This window comes from Acanthaster planci, linkage group LG03 (genome assembly GCF_054643075.1).
Source record: "Acanthaster planci isolate LZ-2023a linkage group LG03, COTS_SCS, whole genome shotgun sequence".
NCBI lineage: Eukaryota > Metazoa > Echinodermata > Asteroidea > Valvatida > Acanthasteridae > Acanthaster > Acanthaster planci.
The window spans coordinates 17,791,928-17,814,516 of record NC_141779.1 but is presented as its reverse complement, the minus strand read 5'-3'; the positions used below and the strand labels follow the sequence as shown (position 1 = coordinate 17,814,516).

Below are 22,589 nucleotides of genomic sequence, written 5' to 3'. Positions count from 1 at the left end.
ATATGCGTAGAAGTCAAGCAAAAAATTTTATTTTGTAAACAAACATGTTTGTCTGTTTGTGAAAACAGACAATGCCCATAGGGCATGCTATGTGCAAAATTGTTACATTTGTATACATTTCCGGAGTCAAGTTCCTCTCTTCGTGAAAACTGCAAAACATTAAATCATGGAAAACAAATTGGTCCCTTCGCGAAAATTAAAAATCCGGTTTGTTGAGTTTTGCCTCACACAGATCGTCGTGATGTGGCTGATTTCAGTAGATTTGGTAAAAAATGGTGACACCAAGTTGTAGGCATCGCATAGCTGAGTTGATTTTGCCCAAAAAACAACCCTGACGATATTGGTATACTTGAATGTACATGTAAACCAAGGGCTGGTCATGTACCTGTACATGTACCGGTACATTTTACATATACATGTACATGTGTATTATGTGCAGTGTGTCATGCACATTTGTTCGAACAAACATTTGTTCGAACAAACACATGTACATGTACATGTATGCTATTCTGCGATTGGAAAATGTCCAGTTTCCAACAAGACGTTCATCCGCTGCCTCTTGTTCTGCCACTTGCCACAACCATTGACACAATCCTTTCCTATATCTTTTAAAATCAATCAGCAGGCTTTAGAGGTGATGGAGGTTTTTGCAGGATTGAAGGCACAGCTTGGCCATGATAGCGTCAGTTGAGGTGTGATGCCCCTTGAAAAGTGCAAGCAAATGTTAAAGAAAACGTAGAGTTCTGCCCCCAAAGATGTACATATAGATCATGTCTGAGTTCCAACGGAGAATCAATGTTCACGTCAGGCATGGGAGAACCCCAAAGGATTGGGTCCCTGAAGCTACAGCACTGCAATTAAAGGGAGACTCTGGCAGACAAATTGTAATACATTGTACCATTTACTTAAAGTCCCTGAAATATAAAACAGCACTACTGATCTTGGAAAATTACCAAGAACATGCCGGCCTCTGTGAAGTTCATCTACCAATTTTAAGCTACCAGTCACGGTCTTCATAGCAAATAAGTTTCTGGCACATAATCAACAGGTGGATTGTTAACAAACATGCATTTGCATGATTCAACCCAATATTGGCATGTACTTTGTGTTCGGCATCACTGAGGCTCAGCACTGCACAGGAAGATGATGCCCCCTCGCATTTCTGGGTGTGTGTTTTTTCTACCTGAAGAGTCTTCAGTTGGAACCGATGATGATTGCTGTCGACTCAGTGTCTGGCTCCACTGTTCTGCCATGAAAATTCCCCTAACTACCTCCCGGTTACCACTGGCTTGAATGATTAAGTTAAGCATTTGTATACTAGCTATACTTTAGTGCATGTCCTTAAAAATTAAAAGGTGGTGAAGAGGCGGGCGTGGTCGGTGGCATGATGATGGGGGTTGTGTGTACAGTGGAAAAGGGGAAGATTTGGGTGTTTCTCATTTTGTGTAAGCAGGAGTGGCAAAGTACAGATGATATCATTTGTATTGATCTGGTATATCAATGCAAAGGATACATGTACGTGTACGTACATGTATATACACATATGGAATTGAGGAGTTGTATGTTTCAGGGAAATGTTTTTAAAAATCCAATGAGTAATATTCCTTTCCTGCTCTAATTAATCAGCGTACATTCTACAGTGTATGGAGTACCGTGTAGTCCAAGGATTCAAGTTTGCCCCTGCTTTTGTTTTGTGAATAGTTAATGGCACATGCAATGTTTGTCTTTCAGATATATCCATTATATTCTGGCTTTACATGAACACTTATGTTTGTCATTGCCGACAGGACTTTGATCGCAGAACCATGATCATTTACATGGTTCAAACATAATATGGTATTGTAAATTATAAGGTGTTTTGTGCCAAACTATGGTACATTCCTAGTGTACGGTAGAATGCTTCTTTGAGGCCAAACAAAAAATTAGTTGTGTTTCCTGTTACATTGAAAAATGAATTAGGGTGGTTGGTTGGATAAAATAATTTGTTTTTACTCTAAATTTTTATAGCCCAGAAAGTTAGGGTAGGATGATGATCTGTATGGGGGCTGGCACATATATCAGTAACAGGTATTAAGTCAGTGTCACATTAATACTGTACATATGCACGTCAATATTACATATCAGCACTGTGATTGAGTAGTAAAGCAGCTGGTTGTTGAAATACAATCTCATGCAAAAAAAAACAAATTTAAACAATACCATGTACAGGACAATGTACCGTACATGAAATTAGGCTCGGGGCAAGGCACCATCAGTTTCTATATTTTGTTGATTTGTCGAATAAAAAGATACAGGTTCCGTGTTACTTCCTAGGTTCGGTCGGGTAACTTGAAACACAGGTATTTTTTTGTTTGGCCTAAGCAGGAAATTGTGGCTTAAGCATGTAAGTCACTTTTCAATCTTTGAACTGTTACATGGCCATCTTGCCCGAGGAATCAATCAAGTGTTTAGATGTACGTCTAAATCTGCCCCATTTCTGCTTCTGTGGAAATACATGCAGGTTTGGAGTAATGCAATTTTCCTTTTTATGTTTACACTTTAAATTTGATTTTAAGCCCTGACTCCTTGCCATAGAATCTTGAGCACAAAGTCTGCAACACCTTTGCTGACTTAAAGGTTTAAAGAAGCAACAACTTTTACACTTTTGTTTTCCCATTTTGGTATTTTTGACAGGTTCAGGCCCAAGTTCGTAGCACAAAGCAAAGATTTGACAAACTCAAGAATGACGTCTGCCAAAAGATCGACCTCCTCGGAGCAAGTCGGTGCAATCTCTTCTCACATACACTGGCCGCTTACCAGAACACGCTGCTCCATTACTGGGAGAAAACATCCCGCACGATGTCCGCCGTGCAAGAGGGTTTCCGTGGTTACCAACATTACGAATTCAACCTGCTGAAGGTATGGTTGCTTTCAGGTTAAAAAAAAATGTTTGGTTCACAATAATTAGAACGTTTCACAGCCTGCGACAGGGCTGACAATTCCAAAGCACTTTCTGTTCAAAGTTTCTTACACAGACAGATTACAATTATTCAAGCAGTTGTGTTGAACTTAACCTGTATGTCACTCCCTGATGCACTTTTGTGACTTTGAATGTGGTGTGGTGTTTATTGTAGTGAGTTAATCCAGTTTGCAGACAAACCCCAAAATGCCTAAGGATTTGCTGTGAGCCTTTAAATATCTGTGTTGTTTATTTTGATTGACTGAGTTTTCTCGTTTCTATGTGTAAGTGTAGATTTGTCTTTTGTTGTATTTGCAAAGACTTCACTGGTTTTTTTGTGCGTTAATGTGTTTAGACTGAAATGTATAGACTATGTAGCTATATTTGACATGTAGGTTAATTTGACAAATCAAGTTTATGTTTGCCAGGAATGAAACCGTGTGTGCTAACTGTAATTTGGTCATGAAATGCCTTTCTGAAGTTATATCAAGACAACAGCTTCCTTCTTTGGCTAAATAGTATCTAAAGACATGCGGTTGCGGAACCATGTTTTTAGGAAAAATATGTAAGCAAAGCCTATCTTTGAGAGGCGAAATTTGTCGATCCACAAAAAAGTCAGGAATGAGGCATGGACCCTACTGCACCGGACTGGATTCCTACAGTGAACATGTTTGTGTAGTTCCCAATTTAGACCCACAATGATAGTACACTCTTGTACTTTCATCATAACTTCATGCCTCTCAAAGTGATTAGTAGATGTAAGGTCACGTAATATTTGTACCCATTGTGACACAGACAAAAAATTGTTTCTATCCATTTGTGGGGGTATTCAGAAAAGAACCCTACCTGTTGTGTGCTATTGTTCAAAGTTCATGGTTCAATCAGGGCAAGTTGTAGGGCATTTCCTGATTAAGTCAGCACATCAGTACGGGTGACTCACAATAGTGTGCCTCCAAGAGTTTGGAAGATGTTGGCCAATCACAATGCGGAAAGTCTGTCAACCCTTTGCAAATGTGCATTGGGTCAACAGATTTCGGACATCGTGATTGGCCAACACGTTGCCAACTCTTGGAGGCGCACTATTGGGAATCACTAGTATTGGTTTCATTTGGAAACAGCAGCAACCGTAGCTGAGATTGCTGTAGGACTCATTTGCATGGTGTGTTTGTGTGACCCTGACCTCTCTCCTCCTGTGTGTTGTTCACGTCTTGTTTTCACAATGCAGGAATTGTCCGAGACCAGTAAGCAGCTGGCCCAATTGACAGGCGCAAAGGACATTGTACCAAATTGGGAGGACGACTTAGAAAATGTAACGTCAGAATGTTCTGTTGGTTTTGCTCTTGATGGTCTCCTCCGTATTCTTTCCTTGTTATTGCATGATGCATGCAGACTTGACAAAATCCACTGGGAACCATACTCATCCATTTAGTATTTGCTCCCTCTAACTCTGGGTTCATTATTGTACCTATACTCGGTACCTGTACTCGGTACCTGTACTCGGTACCTGTACATCTTCCGTAGTCAGGCTGAGCATTGGGGCACCACTGAAGAGTTTCCAGCCAACTCCCTCCACGCCTCACATTAAGCATTGTCTTACATTATTGTAACACAACACAAAGCTGACTAACGCAACTAATAGACTAACTGCAAATTATTTCAATGTACAGAGTATCTCCTGGACTGTGTACAGTTCTTTAGGTTGTACCCAAAGGTTCGCTCTCTCAGGTTGCTCCTAAAGATTCACTCCAGAGAGATGAACTTGAAAGCACACTTACATGTAAACCTGTACAAGATCACTATTTGGAGTCAGACAGACAACTGTGACATTGGGCAAACACGTGCACCTCCGTTTCCTCTTCTGGAGCCTCGTTACATGTACCTTTGCACATCCCTCAAGACCGGATTAAGTTCCTGCCACAGATTAAAAGTATAACCGTGCAGTTTTAATCAATTGCAGCCTGCTTCTCTGGTGCCAAATGCACAGGGCTCTCTTACAAAATATTCTCTCTGTGCAGAAACCACATTTCTGTTGCTGTTTTTGAGTGGTGATTGTATTTTGACAAGCAGAAATTTGTCCATGTGGCTCTGGAGGCTTGTGCAAAGTTGTTACGAAGGGCACAGAAGCGTTCACTTCATCCTTCACTTCAGTTGTCCCTTTCACTACATGGATGCACTTCCCTGCCGGTAGTTTGACAGATTTTTCTCTTCTTCACTCCCCCGGAACTTTCGCAAAATTCATGCAACATCGCATTGCTGTTTGACACATTTTTGTTCATCCTGGCAAACTTGTTGCATGCATCTTTATCCTACATTGTATGTGTATGTTTACTTAAACAGTTCACGGCTTGGCCCTCCTCCCAATTATTCAGCTTCCTATTGCATAGTGTCTGAAAACAGGGTGGGTAGATCAGATATTTTTCACTTTTTGATAGTGATTTAACATAAAGTGTTTACTGGTCAAACATTTAACAAAAGCAAGAGAAATTGGATGGTATTCGTTTCAAATGAAATGAACAATCCGCCCCGAGCTGAAGTGCACCCCCAAATGGCGAAAGAAAGACAGGTGGTTACAAGCGGGTTCTTGCACGCGTTCTGCGTGTACACAAAGACCATGCATGCTGGAATAAATTAGTTATGCGTACTCAGTGTGCTCCATGTCGGACACGCATATATTTGCACGTCTATGGGGTGAGTAAAAAAAAGAGCCCACTTTTGTTCCGCTCGGAGCGGATAATGTACTTTAAAGGGTACAAGTTGCATATAGACAGAAGTTTGTTAAAATTTTTGCACTACGTTCAAACCACAATATATTGTTTCTTTTTTCCATTTTTGCATTTTGCATACTTTTTCGCCAAAAAGCTTTATGTCCGTTCCCTCAAAAAGTAGGGTAGGTACAAGTAGGGAAACAGGAAGCACAAGTTTTTTGTGGCTTACTAAACTCTTCTCAGTCGTGTTCCTATGCTTTTCCGTTGCCCGCCTAGCGTTGGTTATGATCAACTTGCTGATAAGTTAGGATATTGCTGAGCCACATTTCACAGAAAACCAATCCTAGGCCTAATATTGCTGGAAACTCAGGTTTGCAGCTAGAATACCTTGCAGTTGTTTGCTTTTGGCTGATTTTCTGCTGGTATTTGCTAAGAACTTTAATTTTAAACAGATCCTGCTTGTAATCTATAGTTTCTCTTTCTCTCGCAACTGACTCATTGTTTACATTTTCCATGTAACCTGCACCGCACTTATTACATGCCTTTTGAATCCGTCTGTTGTCCAAAAGCGGTTTACATTTGTCACTTAAAGTGTTAGTCTTAAAGTTCTTCAAGTTGAAAAAGGTAAGTTACATAAAATGATGTTCTCCAGGTATACATGTATATGTAGCAACATTAAGGAAACAAATACGTCGTGAACTGAACACACTAAATGATAACCTTGATAACTAGCAGACGTCTGTCATACATGTATTTATATCCAACTTTTCAGAACTTTGCTGCACTCAGAACCCAGTTTTTATCTCTTGGTATGACGGTTTAATGTTCCAGTTGGAGAGTGACAGACAGTTTTTGTTACTGCACAGAGTTTAGCCGACCTGGGGAGGACCCCATCAAAATTATGGAGTCGTTCGTTTGCTTGGTTGGTTGGTTGGTTGGTTTTGTTGCAGGTGAATTGTCCTCCAATTTCCAAGTCTCTGTTGATACGATTGAAATACCTTTGACATCCATTCTGAGAGCAAACAAGGAGTGAAACTTAAGTCAAGAAGCCACTTTTAATTGCATTTAGTTTTGACTACTCTTTGCCATTGGCCCTGGTGACTTTCCCAATGCTTAAGCACGTTCATAAATTAAACAATACTCGTTTAACCCGGAATTCCCTACAAGATTTGAGAGGGCTTTCGAATCTGAATTGACGCCACAGGGGAAATTTGCCAAAGGTTTTGTTGAGATCCCAAAAGGGCAACATGTTTGTGAATCATGCACGCATATGTGTACAAGCAAATATTTCTGGTTGTTTTTCATTCCGGATGGACTCAGGAGGTGCATTAAAGATGTGTAATAGAAGTTGGCCCATAGCTATATACACACTGTCTCGCCAAATTAAGTCCTGTTTATTGATGTTAAAGTGCACTTTTGCATTGAAAAGCGTCTCCTGTAGGCAGTGGTAGATTAATTCAGGAAAGCCATTGAAACATTAATTCAGTGACTGCCAGGTTGATCAAAAATGATGTCGCTTTACTGTAAACAGGTCAGAAAGATTCTCCATCTATAATGATTTGTAAAGGGCAATGGGAGGGTTTTTTTTTTGTTTATAATTAACAACCGTGTTGCACTGTTCTCTTCCTTGATGTTATGCTGAAGTGGATGGCTAATATATTTTGCCTTGGGGTAGGAGGGCAGGGGGTAATTGACTTTTATCATGGGATGCCTGCTTTTCTAATTTCTTGTCTGTTATTGGTGTAATTAGCACCACAGAGAACTCAGAAGAAACAACAGTCCTTCAGACAGTAACAAAATAGTATGAACTGACTGATTTGTTGAGCATGAACTCTTTGGAAATACTTGTTGATGTGTATGTTATTTCAAAGAAAATAATGTTGGCATGATTTCAGTTAAGGAAACATTTTGGAATGATCTCGATTGAGATTAGAAAACCATGAGGCTGCTGTGCTTGTACCTGAGTACAGATGCTGCAAGACCGATACTAAAATCACTGGCCTTGATTCAACCTCCTAGTTGGTATTTTGAACCGTGCAGCACATACATGTACATCACACAAACTGTTGCCACAGGCACAGTAAAGAATGGACGTACAGGCTTTGGCCTGAATGCCTAGGGTTAAAGACGCCCGAAGTTGGAGTGTATCTCCCTGTGTTCTCCAAAGTCTGTGAAACTGCTGTAACTTTGGTTGAGACCCCCAAAAAGTACAACGTTGCATTTCGCCTGATTATTTTTGTCACCTGATGTGAATTACCTGTTCTCTCCAGTCCAACCCCGCAAGGTCTCAGCTTGCGTGTAGAGAAAATGTGATAAAGTGCCACAGTTAGGAATATTATCATCTAATAGCGGTCATTAGGCGCTGGAAATAGTTTATTTGCTGTCAGGAATTATTGCTTGTTCAGTTAGTGCAATCCCTTCACACAAAGGGATGGTAATTTCTCATTTTCCCATCTATGGTCTCATGAGTGTGCTTTGTAGCATTTTTATGATCGGACTGTTTGAAGCGTCAAGCCCAAATGAGTGTGCCATTTGTTATCATTTCTCTGTGCACTGTGCACAGCTATAGAAGGAATACACAATCTGCTGCAGAGAAAGAAAGGTGTTCTTTGGGACTTTGCCAAACCTAACCTGAGGAGATTGGTAATAATAGCATCTTTAAAATTCTGTGCAGTGCATTTCCCTGAATAATCATGAAATTTACAATTCTATCTCGAGTGCAGTATGATGAGGTTAGAAAAATATAGAGACAATGAGCCCCGTGGGGGAAAAGCCTGAAATAAGTTGCTGTGTATGATTCCTTGGTAAAGGCCTCTTGAAGTTCACAGGGGGATGGAAATAGGGACCATGTCAACCGGCACTGTTTGGATAATGACGACAGAATAAGAGCTAAGATCCACTTAAGTGTTTACAAGGAAGATGTCCAAACTGTTTGGTCAGCCCTCTCCTGGGTATGGAATTCCATATTGTGTGTTGGAGAGATGTCAAAATCAGGGGAACAAAGCAAACACTTATAAAGACCGCGTCACCAAACCTTACTCCTCGCCTACAGATTTTGGGGTTTGGGGATCTTGTTTGGATGGAAGCAGAAATGAGTCACATCTCCCATCTGAAGAAGATTGAGGAAAAGTCTGTTTCCTTTATGTTCTAAGATTGTTCCTTGTTGCTCATATAGCTTGTGCAAGGTGTGCCTCATAACCCAAGCTCACTAGTGATCAGGGTCGTTAAAATGTTGACTTGAGTGCGAAACTCTCAAAGATACCATGACATAGTTGAGTGATATGAACTTGTTACATCTTTATCAGCCTCCCATATTGGTTGCTTTAAACCTGGTAGTCTTGCATCCCCTATGTCAACCATTTATACATTCCCTGTGGGTTATGTTTTTTTCTTTAATTGCTTGTGTTTGCTTGAATCAGTTAGTTTTTGCATCAGGGCAAGGATTCAGGTAACACATGCAGACTTTCTGCGAATGGGCAGTGTTGAATTCAAATCCTCATAGGCTGCTTGCAAATCCATCACATGTCATCCCGGTCTTAACTCCAGTTCCAAACCTGTGCCAATTTCATAGAGCTGCTTAAGCACAAAATATTTGCTTAAGCCTGAAAAAACCTTACCCAACAAATCAGGTTACCAGCCAAAATCCATCTGATGTATATTGATTTGGAATGGTATTCACCTGTCTTTTGGTTAGCATAACAATCACATAGATTTTGAGCTGGTAACCTTTGTTTTTTATGCAAGGTTTTTTGTGCTTAAGCAAATTTTGTGCTTAAGCAGCTCTATGAAATTGGACCAAGTTTGCACATGAACTTTGACATTCCTGTTCGTGCACCCTTATACTTGTGCTTTGATTCGTCATAGAGGTGTGATTTTTGGAGCTGCATGTAAGTCTCAAATGGACCAATTTGGCACTGATACAGCAAGTGGAAAGGTTCATGTTACAGTGTAATGGCTGAGCACGGTGACTACATGTAGAACTGGTGCCCGAAAGAAGATTGCTATCCTAATCAACACCTTGAAATGTGGGTCAGCTTAACCAGTGCATTTCCTACGGTAGCTCCAAGTGATAAAGAGTGTGCAGACCATGGGTTTAAGCTGCACTTGTTCTGTTTGAGGATACCTTCTAAGTGCATTGCCACACTTTTCTCTTGATTGTCTGGGGGAAGATGTCGTCAATCAAAGAACTTGTGCTTCAGGTGACATCTGTGACAATAATCGTGGGTTTCAGATTTTTTTTTAAGTGTGTCACTATCAGAGAAGAAAAGAGCAAATTAAAGTTAGGGGCATGTTTTAAGGTGGCTTGGATGTACACGTACTAGTCATATACATGTTTGCCTTGGGAATTAAGGTGTATGTGTTTCATGGGAGTGCCCTTGAAAAAATAGTGCATACTGAAATTGTCACCTCGTTCTACAATTCATCACGGACTTTGGTAGGGTTTCCTACACGTAGGGCTGTTTTTAGTCCATTTCCTGGCAACTGATGTCCTGCCAGACAATTGCTTACACAGCAATTCACATCTTCCCCAATGTTTTTTTCTTTAATATTCCCTGTCACTTTTAACTTCTTGTTCTCTCGCTTTGCTGGAGGGACAGTGGACTTTGCAGGATAAACTGAACAAAATTGACGTAGAATTGCGTACTTGTTGATCTGCTCATTTTGTGGTAATTTTTGATTAGGATTTGACAGAAACGAGTAAGAAGCTCGCAGAGAAGACCGGGCAGACGGCCAATGGGAGGACAGAAGGGGAGGAGAAGCAGGGGGAAGATGGTGACGAAAGTGGAGATGCAACCCGTCAGAGGTGGGGTAAAACTTGAATATTTTGCATTGATAGCAAGACTTAAGCATTGTTAATTGTGGGCAAATCACAGACTCCATTTTCCTTGCAGGAAACCTAGGTTTCTTAAGGGTGAGATTCCACAACAAACTAATCGCAAGCACAGTATTAATTTCAGCCCAACACACATGTACCAAATTTGTAAAACAGCAAGATAACACAATCACAGTCCTTTACAAAGTTAGACTCCACAAATGCTGACCCTTGGTGGTTATTCATTCAAGATTTGAGCACCATTTCTTACCACAGTGTTGGTTTTTTTTTAATTCTGAGACAATGTTGTGGAGGGATATTTGCTACACACTCAGCCACCAGGAACTAGTTCAAAAGTTGCTGTACAAAGGGGAATCACTTGGGGGAATTTTCCCAGGCATGGAGACATTCATAGACATTGCTTGGTACTGCATACAAACTCTGCCAGAACATGTTTAAAGCATCCTCCGTGTTATAAGATATCCCAGTGTGTTTGCACATTCTCCAGCGTGAAGCAGTTAGAGCAGACTTGCCCGCGTATATCCCTTACCAAGGCTTGTTCTGGTGCAAGCCTTTCCTTAACTTTGTACCTCTTCGCGATGAAACATCCCCACCACCCTCCGGCCGTAGGTTAATATCCTTCGAGGCGGACGCCAGCTCAGACAACCAGCCTGAGGAGCCCGACGAGTTTGAGAGAGTCTTCGGCACCCTGGAGATCTCTCGCAGTGTCACGGACGAGGGCGTGCAGACGCCGGATGGCGAGGGTGCCCTGCCGCCGGATTCGGGAGCGCCAGGGGACGGGGACTCGGCCAATAGGAAACCATTTGGCGTCGGGGACAAGGAGGAGAGTGCGTTTGTAAGCCTAATGGGAGGCCTGGGTGAAGGAACGGGAGGCAAGGTGCCAACACAGCAGCAAGGAAACAACAGCAATGCTGAAGGTACGATACGTGACATGCTGATCTTCTGTTTCGTTCCTGGGGATGGCAAGAAATTACCCAATAAAATAAAAACACTGCTTTCAAAAAATTTAAAGAGGCTCAGGAAAAGTGTCAAATTCAAATAATCAGATATTTGCAAGAAAGATAGAAATTCGAAGTACAGGTACATTATGAGTGTTGAAACCGTCAAACTTACTGTTGTTTAAGACATGGTGTCTAATGGTCTTCCGTAAGACACCATTTAGTGCCATTTTCACATATTTGTTTGGGGGACCAAGTTAAAGCTAAGAAATATTTTGTCCTTGTGCCACAGAGACAAATATTCAAATGCTAGGTTTATTCTGGGTGTTGATACATATAATTCCTGTGAAAAAAAAATTTATCATTGGTCCTGTAAAAGTGAAGGTTGTAAGTTAGTTCTGTTTTGTGGTACATTTGCACACTGAATCAACGGTGTCAAAAGTCATCAGTGTACATGTACATATGAGTGCGTTCAGTGCAAACCGTAACACCCCTTTGAAAAACAGGAGAGAGAAAGAGATCCACATTTGGAGATGGGTGGCATTGAAGAGGTGTTGATGGTTCCTAGCAACAGCAAGACCTCCTGTCATCTTGGTTGCTAGGCTTGTACCGGTAAAAAGGAGAGGCAAAAAGTGGGTTTGGATGCTGGGCTCCCTTTATGCTGGGCTTGTGTGTTCACTGTAATTGTATTGTGTTGGTGACTAAATTTCTTTTCTTTTCTTTTTTTTTATTGGGTTATTTTGTTCTTCAGTCGTTCATGTTTGCTTGTAGCAGTCATGCCGGTATCCGTGAGGTGTGTTGTCTGACCACTGTTGTACATCGCCACTGCCCAAGTCAGACCGACCGTGTAGCTTTTGTCACATTGTGTGATGTGTGCTTGTCAATCCAATCAATCAACTTCGTTTTTGTCCTTATCCTAACCAGAACTTAGCAACCAGCAGACAGAATGAAATTAGTTTCCCTTTTGCCGTTTGGATTAATGGAATTTTTCATAGGTTGCTCCTTGTTGGAGTTTGCTGTATTTAACAGGGTCGGTGTTGATTTGAAAGTGTAGGCACTCCCTCACATGCGTCCAAGATCTGGTACTGCGCAGGGGCCCAGTGGTTTTTAGATAGCAATGTTAGTTTCCTGTTGGATCTACTTGTTATCCTCGCTGAATTCCCCCAATTTCTTCAGCTAAAAACAGATGCCTCATTGTTAATTTACATACCTGTATTCTCTACAAACATTCCCACCAAGCCTGTGCTTGTGCCTCATATACTGTGTACACACCTGGCATATTTATGGCCCAGCTCACATTCCCCGTTCAATTTGTGAAGAAATCCAAGATAATGTACTTCAATCACTTTTGGCTTTGCTGGGAATAGCTCACTTGCATATCCTCCTTAGACTTTGAAAAACAAATTGCAAAATGTACTTTTCCAATCTCTTTTTTTTTCAATGCATCAGTAAGCAATTCTTGAATCAAATCAGGCAATCATTTTTCCCCCATTTTTGTTGAAGCAAGTAGGCAAGTTTGCTTTTCCGACCACTTTTAAGTTGTTGCTGATCCTGTAACACAAATCAAATAAGCATTTGTACAATCGCATGTCTTGCACGAATGAGATTATCTCAAAATAGCAAGTGATGGTACAGTTGACAAATGGAATCTGATGTTTTGACTGTGCACACTCGTGCAAATGAAGCAAACTCGATCTCAAAAATTTGGATGGAGTCTGCTTCAGATTGCCCGTAGTCGTCATTTTTGGCCTTTAGGATATACATGTACATGTAGTCTCATTCAAGACGGCTATGAAATATATACCAGTGTTGCAAGTAAATTAGAAATAAATAAACTATTCTACTCCCACCATGAAAAGCTCCAAATCTCATCTACCAGTGTTGCCATGGAAACTGTCACAGAGTATTTCTTCAAATTCACAAATACTATCAAAAGAAAGCTTCATAAAGAAAGAAATGCACAAAAAGATGAGAGTTTTAGAGGTGCGAAAACAGAAGTCCGAATTTTCCAGTGCAATAAATAGTTCATGTGCACAATACACCAAGCATTTTACTGTATACAGAGCACTTTAAACCAAAGCACTAGCACTCCCTCAGACATATTCAAAGACTTTCCGGCCTTTTTTTGTAATTGCGGATAGACTCCAGAACCCAGCAACCTCATATGGGGCCAGATTTCCCACTTTCAAAGTGGAGGAAAGTGCTTGTGGATTACTGGATAGCATTTGCAACCAAATCCCACAATAAAAGTCTAAAGGTCATTTTTTCCCCCGTGATTTGGTGTCAGTTTGCACTAGAAAGAGCATTTTAGTGTGCATGAGATAGAGCAAACGAAGCTCTTCATTTCAAAGTACTTTTCAGTTTGGCATCCTAGTGTAAAAGCCCATTATATGGGTGATAACTGTTGGGAGTTCCTGCCAGTGGTTTGCACAGGGTCCATGATAGTTTTAATCAAAGGCCTTTAATTCTAAAGTGGCCCCTGGCCACTTGTGACACTCTAAAGTGGCATTGGCCACTTGTGACTCATTTCGTAAGTTTTGATCACGAATAGTAATGTATTGGGAGTTGGGTTTATGCATGGATAAATTAAGCAAGAAGAAGCTTGGTTGGTGGGTTGGATCATACTCACATGCATGCCGTACGTGTTCTTAACCCCTTCGGGACAGATGACGGTAAGAGCCACCGTAAAAATTGAGATCCTCGGCCCGCTTTTCAGCTATTATTCTCGGCCCATGCTCGAGCAAACACGGTGAAAGAAGGCAGACCCATGGTGATTGGCCTTTGTGTAGCCCAGAAATGAAAAGATCGAATTTGCATCATAATCACCAGCTTCACAATAGTCCCCACTTTAAAAAGAGGCAACGGAAATGTGGAAGCGTGAGTAGAGCCGCATGCCACCGAACAATCAGCCTTTTCACCGTGTAATTCAAAGCGTGCAGAGCACGCAGGGCCACAAACCGAGAATTTGCGGTTTGGCAGGTGGCCTCCGTGGCCAAGCGAGGCTGGAATTCTCAGAGTCGGCTTTCAGAAAAAAGTTCCCGTCGTCAAGGGGGTTAAAACTTAGGCACGCATGGCATTTGGAGAGATCACCTTCCCCCCCGCCCCCGTTGGCCAAAGAGGCTCTGATAATGTATGCATATGAGCAGTGAATGAACCTCTAATGGCTTCCCAGGTTGCCACCAGATTGGCATGTAAAGCGAGACACCGTCAACTCTGTCATTGATGCATACTGAATAAAAACCCCAGACAAGTTAAAGCCAGTTCAAACCTTGTTAATTCATTTTGAATCCCCCGCCTCTGATTTCTTTGATTGCATGTTGTATACATGTACTTTCAGATACCTGCAACTACTTGTACAAGGCCTAGTGAAATGAAAGCATAAACATGTATATGCATATTAGGCAATAAGGTACATGCTCAAACAAAATTGCTTACAGGTTGCACACTCTACATTCAGGAGGCTTTGAAACTTACATTTTTCCCTACTGAACCTGGACTTGCCAAGAATGTAGATATCACTTTGTGTCATGCATTATTTTCATGACTGTAGAAGCCATACACTAGGAGGAGGGGTTGTATGGGCCGTGTGCAAGTACATGTTTGCATTACAGAAAAATGGAATGTCATAGTTGATTTCGTAAAGAAATATTATCATTTGTTTCCTTTTCAGGTTGTGTCTTCAAGCAGATGGAGGGGTCCTTATGTTAGAAATAATGGGGAAAAAATGAACGGTCTTATTGCAAAAACAGATACTCCATGTTCTGTACTCTTGTCCCCAGGTCACATCGACCTCTTGTCCGAGTCGGCACCTCCAACCGCCAAACAGCATGATGAGATGGCCCTGCTCAACGAAATCCTCAATACGCCCAGCGGCCTGCCCGTGGACGAGGCCAGCCTGCAGTCCTACCAGTCAGAGTACTTTGACTTTGAGGGACTGATGCTGGCGGGCGACAGCCAAAATGGCCGGGGTCAGGTGTCCGGTGGCTTTTTGCCCTCTGATCTTCTGAGCGGGGACAGGGTCACAGATCAGACGGGGGCTCCAGGAGGTGAGTGGACAAAATTCAAGAATTTACCAAACTGTAATGGTGGGACTGGGTGGCTTGTTTCATTTTTTATAAAAGTTTAGGCTGGCGTGAAGGTGTGTTTTTCTGGTTTTGTCTGTTTCTATTGAGGGGTTTTTGTCTGTACATATTTGAACACCTCTTCCGAAGCACAATACTTTTGTCTCCATTTCCAGTCAAGAAACAAAAATTTGGGTGAAAGATTGTGAAACGTTTTTAGAAACAACGCTTGTTCAAAATGAAGCGTTGTTTCTGGATTTTTGGGGTTTTTTGTTTCTTTCTGAAGGAAGTAGCACCAATTTTTCTTGAGATTCAATCACATTTTCAACTTACATTCAAAACCTCATAACATCATATATAACCATGGAGGAAGGACACAGAAGGAGTTTGAACTGCCCGGACTATAACACCTGGCCAATTACTGCTTTCTGACATGCCTGGTATGTCCATAGCCATAGCGCAGCGAAGGCTTGCTACGCACCACCTGTTTTACGTCCATAAGCCCATTTTGTACCCCTTGATCGTCGCCGCAGTTTGTCGCTGGTAATCTGCATCCTTACGACGTTGTGTACTGCAGTATAGGAAGTTGAATATTCATTCCATCGTTGGTGCTTGGTATGATCTGAAAACAATACCAAATTTAATGCTTGCGCAGTTGTTTGTATTAGGCTGTGTGCCCTTAGTGTTCATGTGCAGTTATTGCCCCTATCGAACGCTTTCTTCTGGACTTAATTTGGTAGAAAATAGCCAATTTGTTTATAAGATATGGTGTTTTATTTTTATAATTTTTATTATGGTATTTACATCAAAAGGTATTTTATAATATTTCATGATCACTCCCTGTGATGGAACAGCGCATTTTGTTTGTTATGAACTGAACTGTCCTGTGGTGGTCAACATGTTGTTGGCCAGTGTGAGCCAAATTTGTACAAAGGCTTTTGAAAACTGATGTTTTGGAGTGACAAAATGAAAAACATTGCATGGATAATGGGAAGGTGCATCAAAATCCTTTTTAAAAATTATTCACGACGGCAAAAGTAAACCTAATGTTAAATATTAATTCTTTTAGTTAATTGCAAAGAAAACACTACAAATATTGCAACGATATTACTGGCCCCACTTGTCTGGTTAAGCTGCAGGCAGTAATCAGGAATTTTTGGAATGTGTACTATTGTTGGTCTGACCTCCATGATATAACCATCCTTCAGCATGGTTGAAGTTCAGCATTGTCCATGTTACTTCACATTTGATTTTTGTCAGCTGCCTATAATTAAGCCTTTATTGCTCTGTGAGCTGTAAGACAACCCCCCCCCCAAATGGAATGCCCATCGGGTGGGCTTGCAACGATTTGCAGCATTCAAAATGTGCCCTACACAGTCACAGCATATTTCTCATCATCGCAGGAATTGTTTCTCCACCACCCCTTATCGAACCCACCACCACCACTGCCACCCCAGCCCCCTCATCCCAGGGCTCTGCCTCAGCTCCCCCTGCCGCAGCCAAGGCAGCAGGAGCTGCCGGCACCGCGTCCAACAAGCAAGACTCCAGCAAGCCCCAGGCCTTCAAGAAGGGGGCCAAGCCCGACATGTCAGCCTGGTTCAACCTCTTTGCTGACCTGGACCCGCTGGCCAATCCGGACGAGGTTGGCCGAAAGGAAGGCGAGCAACCGGAGGAGTTGAGAACATGCTGATCGCTCCTGACTCACTCATCAGTATTTATAGTCCGTAAACTGCACCGACAGTCCATGCAAACGCACCTCTTTTCACATTCGTGTCTATTGGTTTTACCCATTGGCACTACACTCACGACTCATTCTGCCAACAACGCGAGATACTTCATCACAGATGCGTAGTATCTGGTTAAATGTTCTCCTCACACTAACTCACTGTGAGAAACAAGAGTTAATCCTTTTATACCTGTATTTCAGAATAATTTATTGGTGCGCTTTCATTGATTGTCTGTGTAGATTGCTTTAAGTGTCAGAAAAGCAAAATAATTTGCTCATCCATGAGGTATGCATTCCTAGAAATTGTTTTCTTTCCATTGATGTATTCAGTGGCTTTGATGATCAGTACGTGATGTTCTCGTGAGGTGTTCTATGATGAATTGTGCAATCCAGACTCTCAGTAGAGTTTGGCTGACCACTGTACGTCTTAAATTGCAGCCACCGGTCAAGTTTCTCTTGCAGTCAGTGTATCATAGGTTGCCCCTTGGGGGGCATGGGTTTTACGGGGGGGGATAGAATCACTTATCAGCAACAAACTGAAAAAAACCATTAACATTGGAAGGGGGTGAATTTGGGATTCTGAGATATTTTCAAGCAAATGTGTGATTTCCTCCCTTTTCGTCCCTTTTTTCATTTCTTTCACCCTTTCTTTTCTTTCTTTTTGCATTTTTTATTGTAAAATTTTTTTACAGGGAGGCAAGTCTGAGGGCCAAAGTCAAAGCACTCTAAAGCATAACATTGTGGGGGAAAAAGGTAACCTTTTCATAGTGGAAACAAAGATTGCTTGTCATGAATTTCAAGTGGATTGGCAACAGTATATTTAAGGTGTATCTGTTAGTTTACTCTCATGACAGAGTTCAGACCGTGGTTGTTAGAACTCTGGATTGGGTTACAGGTGCAGAACAAAATTGCTATCAAGTGTGCCACCTCGCTGTTTGGGTACTTTACCAGCTTGCTCAAGCACATTTCAAGGTAGAAAACCCAGCCCAGTGACAGGGGAAAGATATGAACATGACGTGCTATTGTGTTGACTTGTATGTAATGAAATCACTCAGTGGCAGGCAGGAACCACGGTTAAGATGTGCAATTTGCCAGACTGTTTGCATTCCTGAAACCAACAGTGAACACATTCTCTAGAATTTGCATGGACATGTGTATATACTTCACAGTGCATTCCTTGACAAATCTTGATCCACAGCTGGAGAACGGGTATACAGAAAGATTCCAAAGATAAACTGATGCCCTGTCACCATTAAAGGAGTGCACTGCAGTTGTAAGCAATACTGAAAGGCGCTCAGCCACTCCTGGAAAGCCATTACAGCTCGTGGAGTTCCTGTTATATTTGACGATAGAAGTAGATATTGTGTCAGTTTTTTATGACTTGGCATTTGAGATCTTATGCTCAAAATAGTTTTGTATAACTTTAAAAAGTGCTGCTTCTCTTAAGGAAGAATGTCTACTGTGTACTGTGCATTATAATGTGGTTCTTTACTTTTGGAATCTTTTTTGCTGGTGGGGCATAATTTGTGCTTCATAAAAAAAGTCCAAATCATATTGCACTATTTGTTAAACCTCTTGGCAAAGCGAAAGTTTTGAAGACGTCACTGTGCTGTTTGGATGAAAATACACTCAACTAAAAATAGACATTCAAATAATTTTAATCTGATGTTGTCAAAAGTATTCGGTATATTTTAATGTTGTTTTCTTTTCTGCCTTACCGTGAATGCATTCTGTGGGGAATTGAAAGGATGCTATGAGGAAAGTGTGAAAAGCTGAAATTATTTACTACCAGTTGCTGATTGGAAAAAAAATCAAAAAATATTATGTCATATTTTACTTCCGCTCAGTTTTGTGACTCAAAGAACACATAATTTTTGCGTTGTATGTTAAGCGTTGAACATGGCGTGTCATTTTGCTTCTTCCAAAAAAAAAGTTGTTAATTACATTTGAGCAGATCAAATCAAAACTAAATATTCAACCTCTCCCCAATGGGAGGCCAACTCTCCCCAACCAAGTCATGCAATGTTTGTAAAGAAAATAGAAAATAGATGTTGCTCTGTTCAACATTTCAGGATCAAATTTCTATCGTCGTCATCATAGGCATCACATCACCACCTTCAAACTATCATAGCACTTGGCTTTGTTTTTTTCAACCGAGACAGCAAGGGGCTGTCTTCCCGTTTACTCTAGCCAACTGTAGACCTCCGGGACCATAGAAAATGCATGCAAACGCAAGTCGGGACACCATATCCCGAAAATGTCATACCACCTCACATGAAGCGCATCGGATGTCCCCAACCCCGTCAAAACTCGCGGATGCACGAAGCTCCCGGGACGTAACATCGCAGCTCACGGCACTGACCTTTTAGCTCGGGTTACACGGAATCAAACTTGTTGCAGGGTTCTTCTATTTTGTACCGCTCAGCGACTAACTTCCAACCACCTCCGCGGCACCGAGACGCGGGAGCAGGGAAGAGGATCTACCGCGCGCCGCTTGGTCATTGATCACGGGCCGTTTGTGACGCAGGTGACCGTTGACCAGATGGGGTGTAGGGATACACAGTGTTGAGTGAAGTAACTGGAACGGGGAGTTAAAAGACTAGTGTGACGAGATGCTAGACTCGGAAATTAAAGTAATGGGGTTGGAAGGACATTATCGTCCTGTTTAGTGTATTCATTTCTATGTACTCCTAATTCCCGATTGGCAATGATTCATTCCATTCTGTAGACTGCACTATTTCTTCAGTTGAAATATGTTCGATATTGGAGATTTGCACATAGTCTTTATTCATCACCTTGACTAAACTATCTTTTGTCAAAGAATCACAGTGATTCTGTAGAGGAAAGAGGTGTCGCGTAAAAATGTTATCAGTGTCGCACCCAGAATAAATGTAATCTCATATCAGACGCGCGCATTCTCGACGATATTCATGACGTCCGAGCTGCACTCTGCACTGGAAAAAAACAGTTTTTGTTTTTGTTTTTTTTTTCCATCCAACGAACACGTAAAGTCATGACCTAATTTTCCAATTTCATTTTTTTTCGGTCGTTTTGGTTTCGTTTTCTCTCATCTGGTTGCAGCGGACTTCCACATTTCAATTACCTCATTTATTTTGCAACATGGACTTACTGTATTTGATTATTTGCGTATAGGATCTCAGCAACCGTAGACTCCCCTCGTGCGTTGCCAAAAATGAGGGGAAATACCTGCTAGTAAATTTCACTGTCAGGTTTAATTACTTTATTGATATTTTATTGTACTATTCCACAAAAAGTAAAAAGATATCTGTTTGTTTCTTGAGTACTAGTTCTTCATACAAGTTGGTTTATTTGTTAGAACTCTTGTAGCTGGAGTCCATGTTTACCCGCTTTGGTTGTAGATTGTAAATAGAGGTGACTGGTAAAGTGTACTTCGACTATTCTAACTTATTGACATATTCCATTCGAAGCTTGTTTCGATATTTTCTGTAAATATTGGGTAGAGCATGGAGATCGAATTCCAATCCTTCAATAAGGTAATCTATTGCCAATGTGTTTATGGGTTTGTGTTCTGTCGAATAGTGCTCTTGATTAGAATATGTTATTGGTGTCATTTGCCGCAGGTGAATGTAATATAAATCGAGTAAATTACAAATAAAACGTTAATATAGGTTTTCCCGGCTAGTTTAGCACTTTTGTTCATTTCAACGTGCTTAAACGAAAGTTTAATTTCGTCAAAGAGGGGTCACTTGCCCTAAATGTTGATTCAAATTTCGAAATAACACCACTGCATTTAACTTTCATAGCATTGTATTTCCTAAAAACAAATTATTCGTCCTATTTATCGTCATTTTCGTCTCACTCCTGGAATGACATTAAATTGGAAAAACAAATCGGTTTTTTTTGGTCATTTATTTTATTGATGTAATCAATAAAATAAATGTACCGTTAAGATGGTTTGAATAAGCGGTTACTTGGACGTCATTTTTGTTGTGATTCAAAATTGACTAAGAAAGAATGGGCCGAAGAAATCAAGCATAAATACATAACTCACTGTTATTTGACTTTCTCTGGTTAATTAGTTTAAGGGCCAACGCTTTGTATACAAATTCACATCATTGACGAAATTGAATGATTAACTCGGTAAAATGAATGACAAAAAAACAATTTGCTTTTCCAATTCTACGCCATTCCCGGAGTGAGACGAAAATGGCGATAAATAGGACGAATAAGTGTGTGTGTTTTTGTTTTTGTTTTGTTTTTTGGGTTTTGTTTGGTTTTCTTTTTTTTTCGTGAATTACAATACTTTAAAAGTGAAATCTAGTGGTGTTATAAATTTCGAAAATGGAATAAACATGTAGGGCGAGTGACCCTCCTTTGACGAAATTAAACTTTCGTTTAAGCCATTTTGAATGAAAGAAGTGCAAAATCAACCAGGAAAACCTATAATTAAAAATGGGGAAAATATGCCATGCGAAACGCAAGTGCAGCCCGTGTGGTAACCGTAGAGTTTCAAAACCCCTTGCTGAAACTCAGACGTGTATGGCAATTTCAGCATTTGAGTAAGCAGGTACTACTGGAAGCCGAGCTCCAGCGGTATTGCGTCATCTTGTTAATGTAGTTAGATCAGGTGGAATTTTTTAGGCATAGTCGTCAGATAGTTGCAATTTTACTAGCACTGGGCTTTACACAAAACATTCGAAATCACAAGACTACATGTACAGCGTTGTTTGTGTATACATTTCACGTAGCCAATATTTAAGTTCAGACTTGCCCACAAAATTTAATACCTTATTCTATTTGCATAAATAACAAAAGACACAGTGTATTCCTAATTTTATGTACATGTGTATGTATGTAAGAAATAAAGACAGATTATGTGCGATTGAGTAACTGAGCCCTTGTTTCTTTTTGGCCTTAGATCTGTGTTAAGCCTCCAACTTGCGGATAACAGCTCAGGTGACGTCATCCCAAGATGACGGCCCTATACATTGTAGAAAGTGCACGGTTGAACTGACCGTGCCACAGGTAATATTGCTGTTGCCCAGTCGAGCTGTAGCCGAATTCACTGCCCAAATTGGGACGCTGCTGCTGGCTATACATCTTTGCAGATAAGCGCTTTCTTTCAATTCGGAAATGTACGTTATCTATGCATTACTTGCTCTGTTGTCCGCAGTTGACGAGGTATGGCCTACCTATAACCTTTTTACCTGAGAGCAAGTGATGGCATTTACAAGGCACCTCTTTTTGCTATTCCCCAGGTGTTTAGCTACATAATTTCGTAGTATTCATGAAGCCTACAGACGTGATGTGCATGATACGCTCTAGCCATGTTACGAGGCGTTCCTGTCTGATATCTGTCGAAGACACACAGAAGGTACGCACGGGAGCCCAAATATTGAGATCAA

General features: G+C 41.0%; 1 protein-coding gene across 5 annotated transcripts in view; it reads left to right on the top strand.

Moving 5' to 3' along the window:
- The window catches only part of LOC110991126 (islet cell autoantigen 1-like), a 44,909-nt gene extending 22,831 nt beyond the window's left edge, over positions 1-22,078 (top strand). For 3 of the 5 annotated variants that reach the window (XM_022256317.2, XM_022256315.2, XM_022256314.2), the window contains 6 exons: positions 2,674-2,898; positions 4,164-4,247; positions 10,326-10,447; positions 11,087-11,394; positions 15,195-15,461; positions 16,880-22,078. In XM_022256317.2, coding sequence (XP_022112009.2) covers positions 2,674-2,898; positions 4,164-4,247; positions 10,326-10,447; positions 11,087-11,394; positions 15,195-15,461; positions 16,880-17,166 — 1,293 coding nt within the window. In that variant the 3' untranslated portion in view covers positions 17,167-22,078. The remainder of the gene's footprint in view (positions 1-2,673; positions 2,899-4,163; positions 4,248-10,325; positions 10,448-11,086; positions 11,395-15,194; positions 15,462-16,879) is intronic. The other 2 variants (XM_022256316.2, XM_022256318.2) reach the window with 2 other exon arrangements.
- The last annotated feature ends 511 nt before the right edge of the window (positions 22,079-22,589 follow it).